The 17,720-nt window shown below is 37.4% G+C and overlaps 1 protein-coding gene across 2 annotated transcripts in view; it reads right to left on the bottom strand.

Moving 5' to 3' along the window:
- Invadolysin (leishmanolysin-like peptidase, invadolysin) overlaps window positions 1-17,720 on the bottom strand; it is a 690,653-nt gene that overhangs the window by 66,731 nt on the left and 606,202 nt on the right. For both annotated transcript variants that reach the window (XM_069818006.1, XM_069818007.1), the window contains exons 5-6: window positions 3,372-3,668; window positions 843-1,043 (exon numbers count right to left, since the gene is read on the bottom strand). In XM_069818006.1, coding sequence (XP_069674107.1) covers window positions 843-1,043; window positions 3,372-3,668 — 498 coding nt within the window. The remainder of the gene's footprint in view (window positions 1-842; window positions 1,044-3,371; window positions 3,669-17,720) is intronic.

The raw sequence follows: 17,720 nt of genomic DNA, 5'->3' as shown, positions 1-17,720 counted from the left end.
TGGATATGAAGAACTACAAAAGGTTGTTGCTGTGATGAGTGGTGAATCAACAGTGAAGATTAACTTGGACTTATCCCCAGCAGACATTGTGAAATTGAATTATGTACCAGTTGCTTCTTGTGACGTCGAACGCTCTTTTAGTCAGTATAAATCTATCCTCAGAGACAATAGAAGAAGATTCACTTTTCAGCACTTGAAAGAAATGTTTGTAACCTATTGTTATGGTAACAGACAATAAAAATTGTGTTTTGTTGAAACTACATTGGAAGATAAGGTACGTCCATTATATTTTTTGTTTAGTTTGATTAAAATGTACCAATATTTAACGTACATAGTCATTTTTTTATAATTTTAAGTCCATATTTAATTCCATATTTTGGTAAAAATCCATATTTAATTCCATATTTTGGTAAAAATAACTACATATATATTTACATATTTCATATATTTTTAGTCCATATAAATCCGTTCCCTGGTAATTACTGCTTCTTTCAACAAGATGGAGCAACATCTCACACATCTGAGAAGTCACTTATGAATATTTATCAGATGTTCACTAAGAGTGGACTGTGAGCAAAGGCTTGTGGCTGGTAATAATAATAATAATAATAATAATAATAATAATAATAACAATAACAACAATAATAACAACAATAATAACAACAATAATAACAAGAATAACAACAATAATAATAATAATAATAATAATAATAATAATAATAATAATAATTTCCCTGAGTGGAAAAGGTTCAGGCAAAATTCCAAGAGGGAAAGTTGACATTTATTATGTATATCGTTGGTATGATTTGCATTGAATAATGTATTAATGACATGTTACTCACTTCTCATTTAGATGGGGTTTGCCTGTGTCACCGCGAGGTGTGAGGGGCTCTCCATTCTCGTCACGGTAGAAGGCATACAAGCTAACAGAGAAGCCGAGAGCATGCAGAATCTCGTGCTTCACTGTGGACAGCAAGATCTCTAGCTCCTGTGCCTTTGTTGAGATGCTCTGCGGACACAGATTTGCATGCCCAGCGATTGGCCTGTAAAACAAAGTTAAGTGACATGTCAGATATGCAGCAGACCACAGGAAAGAATTGTGAGGAAAGTAAGAATAGAGTGATCTATATGCCTTTCCTTAATCAAAAATTGAAAATTATACATAATATACTTTCATTTCAAAACTTCTAAGCCAAAAATACCGTAATTATTTATATCAATTAAATTTAATTTTAAAAAATAGGTCAATTTCGATATTGAGAGGGAAATTTAAAATAAGTGTCACTTGCATTTTAGGTTTCACTTCCCCTTTTAAATTTCAAACGGCACTCCTATTTTATGATACTTAAATTTAAAAGAGTATTTTAATTGTTTATACATCTCATTTATTTGTTCTCACATCTTTTGTTATATATCGTCGCCTGGCAACCTGTATTGTTATTGCAAACTAGTTGTAGAATGAAAAAACAGTTAATTTCGGTTAATTTCCTAAATTTAATTAACTATATTATATGTTCAAAATGTACTTCATTGTTGACTAGACAGTAATATCACAGTCTAGTATATACAGTCACGAAGCTCAATACGTAGGGAATATGCATCCATAGATAGTGTTGCTGGTAATACAGTCTATTTCAGGACTCTTCTACATACTATTGCCATAGTATCAAAACCATATAGTCTAACATAAATCCAAACTTCGGCTTTTATTATGCTCTATCCTGATTTAAATATTTAAAGAACAGATTTATAATAGAAAATCTTCATATTCCTCAACATTAATTAGTTTGTGATATCTCTTCACCTCTAATCAACAACAATCAAGGTTGCCATGTGACGATAGAAAACAAAAGAAGTGAGAACAAATGAATAAGATGATCCGCTGTTATTTATACTCGCTTTAACATCTTTGGTCATATCGCAAGTAAATATTTTGGGTGAAATCCGAAGGCCTGTGTACTATTGTTGAGATTGGTTCTATTGTTGTGAACTAGATGGCGTATGTAGATGTATTACTATTTTGTTATGAATATGATTTTGGTGATGAAAGAGGCCGGTGATATTCAGGTATGCTGTGGCCAGAATTTCCTGACATTTGCCTTACGGTTGAGGGGAAAACCCCGAAAAACCTCAACCAGGAAATTCAACCCAACTGAATCGAACCCAGGCCCTCTGTGTATGAGACCAGCGTGCTGATCCCCATACCACAGAGGTGGTCGAATGAGATGTATAAACTGAATACGCTTTCAAAATTAAGTATTATAACATAGGGATACCACATGAAATTTCAAAAGAGGGGAGGGTGAAGGGGTGAAACCTAAAATGCATGGCGCTGGTTTTAAATTTCTCCTTCAATATCTACATTGAAGTATTTTCGTTTAAATTAAATTTAACTAACTTTTTTTAGTTGGTTATTAAATTTAACGAAGCTGTATCAACTACTCTGTTATTTAGCGCCAAGTCGGCCTGGGTGGCGCAGTCGATAGAGTGCTGACCTTCTGTGTTCCAGGTTGAGGGTTCGATCCCGGCCCAGGTCAATGGCATTTAAGTATGCTTAAATGCTACAGGCTCATGTCAGTAGATTTACTGGCACGTAAAAGAATTCCTGCGGGACAAAATTCCGGCACATCGGCAACGCTGATATAGCCTCGGCAGTTGCGAACGTCATTAAATAAAACAGAATTTAAAAAAATAGCGTCCATGGGATTGTTGATAGCGAGATGGTATTTGGCAAGATGAAACGAGGATTCGCCGTAGATCACATGACATTTGCCTAACGGCTGTGGAAAACATCGGAAAAAACCCAACCATTTAATCAGTCCAGGTGGGAATCGAACCCACGCTAGAGTGTAACTCCGGATCGCCAGACAAGCGCCTCAGCCGACTGAGCTACGCCGGTGGCTAATTTAACTAAAATAAATAGTTATTTAGATAGGAAGTTTTGATATGAAAGTTTCATGAACTTATATTTTGCATTCCTTTGTTTAAGTTGTTTCTAATTCAGAGTTGTGTTTACTTTGTAAAATATTTTTTCTTCTTTCTTGTATTAAATTTCTACAAAGAATTTAATGTCTCATTTTAGTGTGTGACCTACACGTATTTTTCTATTCTGTTATATAGTGTGTTCTCTAAATTAGACCGACAAACCTTAGAATAGGATAGATAACCTTTTTCAAAACACGTTTTGTTAAGGAACTCTATATATATATATATATATATATATATATATATATATATATATATATATATATATATATGTCTGTTCACTACATTGTCTGTCTTGTCGGATCACCAATCAAAAATGAAGTACTGCGTAAGTATTGTGATCCACGCGGCCACTGGAGGGTTAATTTCTGACGCTGACCACAGACCTGTCCAGTGCTGCCTCCTGCTGGCAGTGCGCCGCGTAAGCCACAGTCATGCCTTTGTGACAGCGTTCCGTCTCCATGGCGGACACGTAGAACACAAAGTCGGCACCGTCGATACCACGGCCGCGTCCCGAGCTGGCGATCCCGCAGTCTTGCCCTGTGGCATTGCAGGTGCGGCACACCTCCAGGTGCTCCTCAGGCACCTGCACCTCGCCGCACATGGTGCGCGCCTCGCACGCATTCTTGCAGTACGGGACGGACTCGTTCTTTCGGTAGAACACCTGGTTGTTCTCACATTTCCTGCGGTCACCATCACAACCAGCAATACATCAGCAAAATAATAAAGTGATCATAAATAATAACTTGTTCATTCTTGATCCACAACACCTTTAACACTTGTCTATCAAATATGATTAAACTTTAAAACTTATTAAAATGAACTAACAACTTTTAATTATGTATTCTGTTAAATATTAGAACTTAAAACAAATCGGGGTAGTCTGTATCGGAGTCACTGCCGCGAGTTTTATGTGTGAATACGTCACTGATAGAACTGCTGCTATGGTAAATGTCAGTAGTGACAATCAATATCCCGTCTTTCCAGATATCCTGAAGACTCGGAATATCTTCGCTGTGCTAGACTCCTGGGAGCAGAGGTGGAGTGTGACAGCGTTTTGCTGTTTCAGCTCCGGAAAAATCGCTGTGACAGATAATAGCGATTTTGTCACAGTGTGATTTTTGTGTTCGGATAATTCTTGGCGGTTGTGAATGTTTCTCATCACGAGCCTACAGATGTTTATGTCTATCGCTTTTCTTCGAATTGATATACCGGAGCCATGTCTTAATATCAACAATATTAATTAGCGTTGCAAGTATAAAACAAACACGTTCTGAGCTGTGTCATCGCGATGTGTGCGCACGTATATTCGCCCAAGAATATTTACGAATGATTAGGGTGGAAGAATATAGCGAGTGCATTGTAGCGTATGAAAGAGTTGCCGTTCGGCTACCCAATCATTCACAGAACAGGAGTGGTAAGCACAATAAGCCCCAGGCTGCAGTGCAAGCCTTCGGATCCCTCCTCCGTACAACCATACAAGAGAGAGAGAGAGAGAGAGAGAAAGAGAGAGAGACGTAACTAAGCTTGTGGAATTTGAACGTAATTAATAATTAATTATTAATACCGGTATTAATATTAATATCAATACATAATTCAGTTGTGTTGCGTTGTGATTCCAATTCAACACTATATTCAGATAAGTATAATTAGATAAGATATAACTTATACACCTACTTGGTATGAAACATGCACGTGGCTAATGGACAGAAATATATTTCTTAGTGTTCAGATTTTTACTAAAATGTCCAAGAAAGGAAATAACATGGTATCGACTTAAGTGTATGTATTTTAAGTAGGGTATACATTTCAAAGTGATAGGCCTATTCTGTTTTCGGAATTCGTACTTATCATTTCACATGAGCAAACAAAACATATTTTAGGTTAGGTCTCGTGAATCGTAAATTGTTTAATCAAATCAGTTAATGTTATCAGACAAAATACATTTTAATATTATATCGTACTAATCTACTAATAATCAACATAATATACGGGAGGTCCAGGAAGGAAATATATTCTTTCACAAATTATTGAACCATTTAGAAAACACCTCCTAACATAAAAATGAGATGTGGTAAATAAGTAAATAAACAAGACATTATTATTGTTAATACTATATTATTATTATTATTATTATTATTATTATTATTATTATTTCAGTACATGGCATTGTGACTTTATCCTCTTTGGTGATACGTGGTATTAGTTGGCAACACTGAAGAGACGGCCAAATTAGCCTTTAGAAACTACTCTTACGTGATCTTTCGCTACAGTCATAGTCGAAACCAGCGACAAAATCACAGATATTTAAATAAACCCACCTCTATCTGGAAGTAGCTATCTTGTATGCATTGTGAGTAAAAATGTCGGTTGTTATGGTAACCACTGTGCTCTATCGTTTGCTACCGTTGCTTATACGCCTGTTCCCATTTGCGCTACATATGCCTCGACCGATATATAACTACAACGTCTTTGGCCTCGACATTGTGACTTCTCTCTTTTCACTCAACTTTACTCGCCACTTTTTCCAATTAACTTATCGACTGCTGATTGTTGTTAATTTGATATTGTAGCCCGGTTAGTTTCAAATCGTTGATACCACTGTGAACATTCTATCGCTTCACATTCTCGCGTTACATTGTCTAGGCTGTCGCGCGAACCGCCAATTTGTGCCTCAAATCCCCCCCTCCGATCACTCGTATCGCTTGATAAAGTCACCCGCTCCAACTCAAGGTCACGTTGAATACATTGATCCTTCGTCTCTCGATCGCCTCTTATTTGTTGGAATATGTCGTGTAGTTTAGAAATTATAGGCGCAACAAAACTGGCCTGAAAATATGTACGTCAACTATCTTGGATGACATCCTAGTACTGGAATGAACTTATAGACGCATTCACATCAAAAAGGTACCATGCTTTTGTGACTAGTTTCAACGTGGTGTCCGAAATTCTCAAACGGTCTACTGATTTTTTTGCGTGTAGTTGTTCCAGCGTCTTGTTCCTTACAATTAAAGGTAGAAATTTATACCACAACATGAGGATATTAGCTTAGTTGTGCTTAGACTTTCGTTACGTCATAAATGACCTGAAGCCTGAGGTATGGCCAGGTTACAACTGAAATGTGTTGTGTATCGCAGCAATCGGATGAGGATACGTTTTTCGTGCTCAGGGTTCAGCGTTGTGCTCCGGAAATTGGTTTGTTTACATTGCACTGCGATTGGTTAATTGGTTAACCACATAAAACTACAACCTCACCCTGCTTATACCACGGCAGAGTTCCCTAATAGGCAGTCATGCAATTGCATTGCTAGCTACGTTCACTCTCTTTTTCAACAACGAACACTCGATGCATACCTAACCTTGTAATCTTTGTGGGTAAATTCCTATCTTTACTTATAATAGATCAGTCGTAGAGATTAATTTATGTGAAAATCCGAAAAAGAACTTAAGATCATGCTTGCATCGTAGTCGCAGACCTATGCCCGATCGAACGAGACCACATTTATATCAATGTAGACTACTATTAGTCACGAAGGTATAGTATCGGAATGAATCACCCTGCAAACGTTACGTCCCTGTTTCCGACCTGATACTCATGTGTCGGTCACGTCAAAATTAATTAATAAAAATTGTGACTAACACTCTACCTATGAGTCAGTAACGTAACTAAGAAAGCATGCCCCCCCCCCGACAAAAAAAATTCATTTGGCTCCCCTTCTCATATCTGCCCACGCCCAAAGTAGTTGTATTGCTGTACTAACAATGTATCTTTCGCAACTACACATGCCATATTATTTCAATGGTGAATTTAAAATTAGCAAATAATAATAATGGACTTGTGTAAAAAATGTTAAAATGCTTCGTCGACTGGAACACAATGGCGACTGTCTTGACACCAATATTTATTTCTTCACTTTCAATGGCGAATACAGATAATGAACTCAGTCTCATCTGTCTGACATTGTACCATTCAGGTAAGAAATAGTTTTAGCAAAGTCTAGTATATACAGTCACGAAACTTGAGTTGTTGAGAGTACTAGGAACAATAGACTGTGCCGGTACTATTTCGCATTGTCTGTAATGGGGTGATATTAGCGATCCTAGTGGTTAGCAACTATCTACGGATGCATATTTCCTACATATTGAGCTTCGTGCCTGTATATACTACACTGTGGTTTTAGCTTACTGATGTAGCGCTCGGTCGTTGCTATAGTGACTGGTAAAATGAGAAAAAGTTGTAGAACTGTACACAGGTCAAAAACTCCGCCGGCAATAGCAATTCGGCCAGTTCTTTTTATTGTTGAAAGTTTACGAATTTCTTTCATCATTACTTACTTATTGCTTTTAAGGAACCCGGAGATTCATTGCCACCCTCACATAAGCTCTCCATCGGTCCCTATCCTGAGCAAGATTAATCCAGTCTCTACAATCATATCCCATCTCTCTCAATTCCATTTTAATATTATTCTCCCATCTACGTCTTGGACTCCCCAAAGGTCTTTTTCCCTCCGGTCTCCCAACTAACACTCTATATGCATTTCTGGATTTGTCCATACATGCTACATGCCCTGCCCATCTCAAACGTCTGGGTTTAATGTTCCTAATTATGTCAGGTGAAGAATACAATGCATGCAGTTCTGAGTTGTGTAACTTTCTCCATTCTCCTGTAACTTCATCCCCCTTAGACCCAAATATCTTCCTAAGCACCTTATTCTCAAACAGCTCCTCTCTCAAAATGAGAGTCCAAGTCTCTTTCATCATCGAAAACAAATCAGTTGTTGAGGAAAAGTACAAGATAAATCTGTAGTTTAATGTTCGCAAAGTACAATCTTAGAAAAAGGTATTGTCGCACATATACTTTAAGTCCCAGAAAGGAGACATTGCGCATGATCAGACATATAAGAACATAAAACTAATTTTATTATCTCAATTAGTCGTTCTCTTGTGAACCAGGTCGCTCGTCCTTTGATCGTGCGCACTGCCTCCTTTCTGGAACTTATAAAGTATCTATGCGACAAAACTTATTTTAAAGACTGTACATTGTTGGCTTTTTCGATCATTTCCTTTTAAGTTAAGGTCAGAGGTGTATTTCAGGCCTGGCGCTGGCAGGCCATGGCGGCGCCAGAGTACTGTTTTTCGAGGCCAGGCGGCGCCAGGGAACTTTTTTTTATGACTATGATATTATCATCAAATTTTGTATTCATAAACTGTCATATTTTATTCATATTTAAACAATTTTATAGTGAAGACTACTCCGCAGACCCAACAACCTCTATAACCTTTACAGTCGAACCCATGTATTTTCATTTGACATTTCGTAAGTATTCCTGAGAAAATGGTGGTGGTGGTGGTGGTGGTGGTGGTGGTGGTGGTGGTGGTGGTGGTGGTGGTGAGGAGGAGGAGGAGGAGGAGGAGAACGACAACGACGGCGGCGGCGGCGATGACACAGACAACTACTACAGCAAACTTAACGAACTAAGAAGAGAAACTTATAAGGCGAAGGAAGACTGGATGAAAGAGAAATGTAAACAAATAGAGGATCTAGAGAGAAAAGTAAGATATAATTTAATGTACCGCGAAGTAAAATGTTTGGACTTCACAAATAAGAAAAGCAAATTCATGTGGTTGATAGAGGACGAAATCGGAAATGAAACAACAGACAGACCAGAAATACTGAACAGATGGACGAAATATGTAGAAGAGTTATATGAGACAGGGAATCATCCAGATGACTTGGCTATAGAAGACGAAGCAGCCGTATCAGAAGACAAAATATGATTTTCTATTTTAAGGAAAGAAGTTGAACTAGCGCTTAGGGAAATGAAGAATGGGAAAGCAACAGGAATTGTTGGAATCCCCATTAAATTAGTGAAATGCTTGGGTGAAGAAAATTCTATCATTATGCAACGAAATATATGAGAAAGGCGACTGGCTGAAGATTTCACGGAGACAGTGTTGCTTTCAATACCGAAGAAAAATAATGCCAAGAAATGTAACGAGTTCAGGATTATCAGCCTGATATCGCACTCGGCGAAGATTTTTCTGCTAATACTGAATCGATGTTTATATTCTAAGATGGAAAAAGAGTTTGAAGAAGAGCAGTTTGACTTCAGGAAGGGAAAAGGTACGAGAGATGCAATTGGACTGCTACGAACAATGGGCGAAAGATACCTAGAGAAGTATAAAGAAGTGTATGTGGTATTTGTGGACTTAGAAAAGGCGTCTGACAGAGTGGATTGAAATAAACTGATGGGGATCCTAAAGAAAATTGGCGTGGATTGGAAAGAGAGGAGGCTGTTTAGTAACCTTTATATGAAACAACAAATCAAAGTCAGGATAGGAGAGGAAATGTCAGAAGGAAGTGAAATAGGGAGAGGAATACGACACGGATGACCTATTCCGTTCAACATCTACTTGAAGGATTTAATAAAGAACTATATTCAGTACATAGGAGGAGTGACAGTAGGAGGAAGAAGAATGAAGTGTGTAAGATTTGCTGATGATATGGCGTTGTTAGCAGAAGAGGAGATGATACTAAGGGATATGTTACTGGAGCTAAATGACAGCTGTGAGTAGTATGGAACGAAGATAAATGCCAACAAGACGAATATCATGGCCATAGGAAGAACAGTAAAGAAGGTAAACTTGCGAATTCTAAATGAGGCAGTAGAGCAAGTGGACAACTTCAAATACTTGAGTTGTACTATAAACAGTACTATGAGCTGCTGCCAAGAAGTCAAAAGGAGAATAGCAATGGCAAAGGAAGCTTTTAATAGAAAAAGGACCATCTTCTGCGGACCTCTGGAGAAATAACTAAGGAAGAGACTAATCAAGTGCTTTGTGTGGAGTGTGGCATAGTATGGGGCAGAAACATGTACATTACGATGAAGTGAAGAAAAGCGAATAGAAGCTTTGAAATATGGATATGAAGAAGGATGGAACGTGTGAAATGGACAGACAGAATAAGAAATGAAGCTGTGTTGGAAAGAGTGGGTGAAGAAAGAATGATGCTGAAACTGATCAGGAAGAGGGAAAGAAATTGGTTGGGTCACTGGCTGAGAAGAAATTGCCTACTGAATGATGGACTGGAAGGAATGGTGAACGGGAGAAGAGTTCGGGGCAGAAGAAGATATCAGATGATAGACGACATTAAGATATGTGGATCATATGAAGAGACAAGAGAAAGGCAGGAAATAAGAAAGATTGGAGAATGCTGGTTTGCAGTGAAAGACCTGCCCTTGGGTAGAAACAAGAGGAGTAGAAATACAAGGAGTAGAATTCTACTCCTCTTGGGTAGAAACTATGAAAGAATGAAATGTGCAGAAGTTTGATCCAAACAAATGTAACATTTTAAACTTCTTTCTAGAACGGAAAGTTACAATTGTTGGGATGAAATTTCTGCACATCTAAAGGACAAAACTAAAATTCTTTCAATTACTTATCATAATATACTGCTCTATGAACTTGACTGAGCATATTGGGAATTAAATCAATAGCTTTTCCAAAACACGCTATGAAATGTTTCATATAAAACAATTTTTATCTCGAAAAGGAAGCAAAAACGAGCAAAACTGTATTAAACTTCTTTGTTTTAAATATCTCAAAGAATAACCCACTGAAATTAATGATTTTACTTACGGTTCACTTCGGCATTCAATGACTATTATTGATTTCTTTCAACCAACACTAAAAACCTTTAAGAAAATAAACTAAGGTGTCTATTATTTTATAATAGTAAGGTTACTTTAAAATGTTACCAATTTTCCTTCCTTTTACCTATAGGCCTACATTTTTAACAACTTTAGGTCCGTTACAAACTTGAAGAGATCTCACTAGGGAGAAAGAGAAAAAGAGCCCTTCTCCACACACTACAGAGAGTTCTCGCTATGATCATCTTTGCCAGCGGTCATCAAAACACTGCACGCTCGAGCTAGCGTCTCTTACCTGCGCACAAGACATAGCGCTAGCGTGCAATCGTCGCTTCTGGGGGGTATCCTGTCTCTCTATCTCTTGTGCACGACGGAGCACAGTTCCTTACGCTCCATGCACTCTACCCATTTCAGCGAGTGCTGACGACCACTGATCTATGCACTGCCTTCATGCAAAGAATATTTTTCTGATTGTAGTAATCACTCGTTGGCGGAAATAGTACAGGTTATGTATTTAAATACGATTACTTTACAAATGATGTACGAACGCCACGATGTTGAATCTGAATCTCCAGATGATGACGAAGTAAAGTTATATGAACATATTTTGTTAATGAAAAGAAAATGTTGGCTTAAAAGTAAAGCCAGAAAAATCTGGATGAGAAATCACATTGTATCTCTCGAAAATACGGGCGAGTTTCAGTCACTGATTTGGTATTGAGATAATGATATGTTTAGGTGTTATTTTAGGTTGAATAGACCTCAATTTTTTGCAATTCATGATATGATAGAGGATTTTATGCTATGTTATGATTAAAATTACGTAAATTTTTAAAACATATAGATACAATTTCAAATGTTATAGGCCTGTGAGTAATTAATACTATTAAAGCTCATAAAAGTAAAATATAGGCTACTTATTTTCAGAATATCTGATATTTGTCTCCAGATTTATTCTTTAAGTTTCGTGTTTTTATAGTTTTCATCCAGTGTATGAAATAAATACAGATGATATCGTAAAGTTCGATAAGTTTCTTGCTGCAATTATAATCAGCCATCTTTCTTCAGTGTCACCACAGCCTAGTCACGAAGCTCAATACGTAGGAAATATTCATTCATTAGATAGCTACTAACCACTATGATCGTTACTATCGCCTCATCACAGACAATGCGAAATAGTACTGGCACAGTCTATTGTTCCTAGTACCCACAACAACTCAAGCTTCATGACTATATACTAGACTGTAGTGTCACTAAAAACAATACAATACATTCACCGCCATCTGTGATATTACTTCTTATTCTTCTTCATCATCTTTTTCTATATTCGATCGTCATAAATAGTACAAATGTGTCAAGAAAATTCGCTGTGCTACCGATTCCAGCGAGAAACTCGCTCGAGGTTTTCGCATCGAACGAGAATCTCTTCCAGTGTGTGGACATCCATTTGAAACCATGTTATTAATCTTTGACTTTTCTCGCTAGCAATATCTCTTCAAGTGTGCAACAGGCCTAATCTCTGAAATATATTATCTGAACATTCATTGCAATATTAGTGATAACTCGATTGGGGGAGGGGGGGAAGCTATTAGTAACGGTAATGGATTTTAAAAGTTTCTTAAAACCAGATTTTTTAAAATAAACCAATTCAAAGTTTTAATTCATATTAAATACGCATAGAGAATTTTAACTGGAAAAGAGTTTTTTGAACCTCGAGAAATAGCCGCTTTCCACAGCAACCAACACTCAGGACAGTCCACTAGAGCGATGCATCGTGGAACATTGTTGACCAGATAAGAATCTTCCTCCAGTTCAATGCTTAACCCTTTCACATAAGTTAATGTCCTCTTCACTATAGGTATCTTTAGGCCACTCATGACTTTCATGTTCATAAACTGAAGCTAGTACCCACTGTTTTGTTGGTATGGAATAGTTTAGTTTATTACTTTTAACGATAAGACTCGGAATGGGACTGATTCTCCAGCACGAACACAGCAAGGGAAAATACGGAAATTCTACTTGAAGCAAGTAAAGCGATAGGTTTGGAAATAAATCCCGAAAAGACAAAGTATATGATTATGTCTCGTGACCAAAATATTGTACGAAAAGGAACTATAAAAATTATAGAGTTATCCTTCGAAGAAGTGGAAAAATTCAAATATCTTGGAGCAACAGTAACAAATTAATATAAATGACACTCAGGAGGAAATTAAACGCAGAATAAATATGGGAAATGCGTGTTATTATTCGGTTGAGAAGCTTTTGTCATCTAGTCTGCTGTCAAAAAATCTGAAAGTTAGAATTTATAAAACAGTTATATTACCGGTAGTTCTGTACGGTTGTGAAACTTAGACTCTCACTTTGAGTGAGGAACAGAGATGAAGGCTGTTTGAGAATAAGGTTCTTAGAAAAATATTTTGGAGGGATGAAGTTACAGGAGAATGGAGAAAGTTACACAACGCACAACTGCACGCATTGTATTCTTCACCTGACATAATTGTAAACATTAAATCCAGACGTTTGAGATGGGCACTGGGCAGGGCAAGTATGGGCAATTCCAGAAATGCATATAGAATGTTAGTTGGGAGGCCGGAGGGAATAAGACCTTTAGGGAGGCCGAGACGTAGATGGGAGGATAATATTAAAATGGATTTGAAAGAGGTGGGATATGATGGTAGGGACTGGATTAAACTTGCTCAGGATAGGGACCGATGGCGGGATTATGTGAGGGTGGCAATAAACCTCCGGGTTCCTTAAAAGCCGTAAGTAAGTAAATAAGTATTACTTTTAACGTTTATGTTATACCGTAACTGTGATCCATATCCGCCAGCATCGACTGTTACTATTCAGTAGTAACTGAAGTGAACCCTTTTCGGCTTGTATTTTAGCATCATACTGTGCTATCTCTAAATTCCATGTATGAAATAGTTAATTGTGTGCTTCAGGTTCTCAGTAAAATCTCCGTTGATAGTAACATGTAGTCGTGTGATTGCTGTTTGACCCTATCACTTTCTTTATCTCCGGTAAGTTCTCCATACTCACACACTGTTGGATTACTTTATTTCCAGTCCAGTACATTTACTAAAATTAAACAATATCGACTAATATTTTTGCGCGGTTTCATCCCCAACACAAGTTTGATAGGACCACCCAAAGGTGGTTTATGATGCCATGTTTCCAACGTTGTGGTAATTGCGATTTTTTCCCGACCTCTTTAAAATTTTAGCTCGCTCGCTCGCTCGCTCGCTCGCTCGCTCGACTGGCTGTACAGATAGATTCTGACAGATAACATATATCAAACTCGTGTGTTATTTGCGGATATATCGTCCTCAGTAGTTTACGGACCCTCGATGGCGATCGGAAAGAAAAAATTAAATTTCAAGTAATCTAGATAATGTAATTTCACATACTAGCTTCTCCAAATCTGCAGTAGACTAATATCTGTCCCTTTTGAAGTACAACTAAGTTAATTATACCGTCAGAGATAACGTCCAGGACTGTATATTGTATAGTTGGTGTACTTTGCTGAAAATTCCAGCCTATCAAATTAACCATACCGGCTAAACCAAACCTTTTTATTTCCTCTAACTGCAATTATACCTTTAACGTTTTCGTAACCACACACAGTTAATCGCAAGCATGAAATAACTGTGTATAATTATGTAAAACGAAGGAGCATACATTAAGTATAAATTAAAACTCTCAGCAAAGGAACTGAAGACACTAAAACATAAACCATTAACGTAAAGAGATGTTGCTAATTTAACATATATAGAAGATTGGTAATTTATATTATTTTGCTATCGCCAGATAAATTTATGTCCAGCAGCACATTCAGTTTCGACCTCGGTTGCACAGAAATCCAAGTTTGCAGTATTTACAACAAATGGTGAACATATATAGCAAACATTCCCACACGACAAAGAATATAGTACTCTGGCTTATTTTTTAAATACGGTATATTGGTAAAATCTTATCTCCTATGCAGTCAGCAGACCTTTCACTTCTATTACTAGCTGTTTCACAAAAAGACACACCCATATAATTTTCTCCCTCACTCTTTGAAGTTTCAAAATTTAAAATATCTCTAAAAATTTCCTTCCCCAGTTCACACTGCACACCTAATTCATTGCAATTTGTTGGTGTGTTTAACTTCTCATTACGAGTCGTTTGTTCTTGGATATCACTGGTTTCTGCTTCTTCATACACTGCCTCGCAAAGTTCACTGCATGCACTTGTAAATGACTCTTCTATTGCTTCTTTGACGATCTTCTTCCTTGTATATGCACTAGTCCTTCTCTGGCGTTGTTGACAATCGTCATTTCACCTGGTTTCAATTTTAAAGAGGGAACTGCGCCTTTCTTTAAAGTCGGTCGACTTGTTTTAATACCCAGAAGTGCATTTCTAAGTCGGAATGTTATTTCAAAATCTTCTGGAGCGAAGTGTTCAGAACAAACGACAGAATTCCGGGTAGGATTGAAATTACGCCGATTTATTCGCTTCAACCACGCTTTCAATCTAACCGGTGATCTTTCGCGATTAGGAAATCCATGAATACTTATTCCAAGGTCTGTGTTAGTAGTTTTTGTGCACCCAACAACACAACAGCGAGGCATTTTCGATAGAAGAACATAAACTTAGCATAAAATGAAACAACACTAGTAGCACGACAACGAAACGCAACTGTTTAAGCGTTGCAATGAAGCTGGAGGTGAATTTCAGCTAACCTTGGGAGGGATGACGTCACCACGTCAGTCGGCGCAGTAGTTATTGACACACATCGAGAAAACGGAGCGTTCTATATCCACAGATATAGGGAACTTAAGGTACGGTCACACGTCGCTACTTTTGCAGCGCAACTTTTGTACTACAGCTGCAAAAGTTGCGTGTCGTGTTCACACGTAAGCCAAAAGTAGCGCGCTGCACGCTACTTTTCGTGCTGCGCAACCCGAGTGCAGCAAAAGTTGCAACTGGAGATTGCGAGTCTGTTCACACACAAGGCGCTACTTTTGCAGCCGCAGTCATGCTGCAGGTTTCCATCTCCGTGTTGACTTCTCAATATACATTTTGTGGTTATGTTCGCATTATTAATAAACTCATGCGAAAGCTTATTTATCTATTATTTGCTTTTCTGTCCTAACTAGTATTCAGAAATCGGCGTTAGTTTCACTATAAAGCTTTTAAAAACGCCTATATAGGCCTACTTAAATGATAACCAACAGCATATTCACGTAATCAATGTTGGCAATCCTCCTGTTTGAAACTACGCTACAGAAAATTAAAAAAGTGAATTATATCGTCAGCAAATATGCTCAGACTGTATTGTGGACTTAATAACTGTTACAAATAATTTATTTTCATCACATCTAACATTAAAATACATCCAAACAATAAAAGTATCATTGGCACATTTGGGTGGCAACACTCGTCGCAACCGCAGGAAAAGTTTCAACAAAACCGATATCAAAAATGCTGCGGCCGCAACCCTGAGAACCCTGTTCACACGTCGCTACTTTTAAGCCGCGCGCAGCATGGAAAAGTAGCGAGCAGCAGGTTCGGCAGCCGCTACTTTTCAGGTAGCACCGTTGTTCACACGTCGCAGTACGAGAGTTGCGCAGTTTTTTGTACTGCATCGCTGCAAAAGTAGCGACGTGTGACCGTACCTTTAGATCAGCTACAACGTGTATGATCTGGGATCCTCTCGGTGTATGATATTGTTATACAAGATCGTGACATACGAAACGTTATAATAATGGTTTATAGCAACACAGTTACACGACGTATTGTATCGTATACGAAAAGATACATCAGTTCTTAATGTTATCGCTTATTTTAGTATTGATTAACTTTGCTATTAAATTAAACTTTCAACAATTCTGAACTTCATTCTCAATCTAAGTCCGTTACGCACTTGAAGAGATCTCGCCAGCGAGAAATGTGTTGCGAGAAAATTCAAAGTTTGATAACATGGATTCAAATTAACATCCACACACTGGAAAAGTTTCTCGTTCGAGGCGAAAACTCGAGCGAGTTTCACGCTGAAATGGGTAGCTCAGCGAATTTTCTTGACACATTCATCAAAGATGTTTGACATTTATACTCTTTATGACGATTGAATGTAGAAAAAAGATGAAGAAGTAATATCAAAGGTGGCAATGAATTGTATTGTTTTTATTGACAATGAGGAAAGATGGCTGATAATTGCAGTCAGAAACTTATCGAACTTGTACGATGTCATCCGTAGGCCTATTTATATGATAGGCCTACACGGGATGAAAACTATAAAAACACGAAACTTAAAGAAGAAATCTGGAGACAAATATCAGATGATCTGAAAATAAATAAATTTTATTTTGATGAGAATTAATAGTAGGCCTATTAATTATAAAATTTGAAATAACGTATCTATATGTCTTAACAGTTTACATATTTTTAATCAGAATATAGCAAAGAATCCTCTATCATATCATGAATGGCAAAAAATTGAGGTCTATTTAACCTGAAATATCGCCTATACGTATCATCATCCAAATCGGAATCAGTGTCCGAAACTCGCCCTTATCTTCGTGAGATATAATGCGATTTCCAGATATTTCGTCCTGCATTTTCTTTTCATTACCAATATGTTCATATAACTCCATTTCCTCATCTGAATATTCAGATTCAACATAGCAGCGTTCGTAGATAATTTGTAAAGCACGACAATATACTTACAGGTTATACGAGTATATTTAAGTACGACAATATACGTAAATACATAACTTGCAATATTTCCCCCAACGAGTGATTACTATAATCAGAAAAATGCTCGCTGGATGAAGGCAGTGCACAGATGATCATAGAGAGGTGTGATCTGTGATAGCGAGAACTCGCTAAGTGTGTGAAGGAAGGCTCCTCGCCTCTTTCTCGCAACACATTTCTCGCTAGCGAGAACTCTTCAAGTGTGTAACGGGCCTAAAATATCCTTGCACAAGCAGGAATAAGACTTTCTCTGAACATGGATAATAATAATAATAATAATAATAATAATAATAATAATAATAATAATAATAATAAATTAAGCTTGCTATATTACGCCTATTTTTA

The sequence above is a fragment of the Periplaneta americana genome, chromosome 2, assembly GCF_040183065.1.
Source record: "Periplaneta americana isolate PAMFEO1 chromosome 2, P.americana_PAMFEO1_priV1, whole genome shotgun sequence".
Lineage (NCBI taxonomy): Eukaryota > Metazoa > Arthropoda > Insecta > Blattodea > Blattidae > Periplaneta > Periplaneta americana.
The sequence above is the reverse complement of the archived record's forward strand: the minus strand, read 5'-3'. Positions and strand labels throughout refer to the sequence as shown.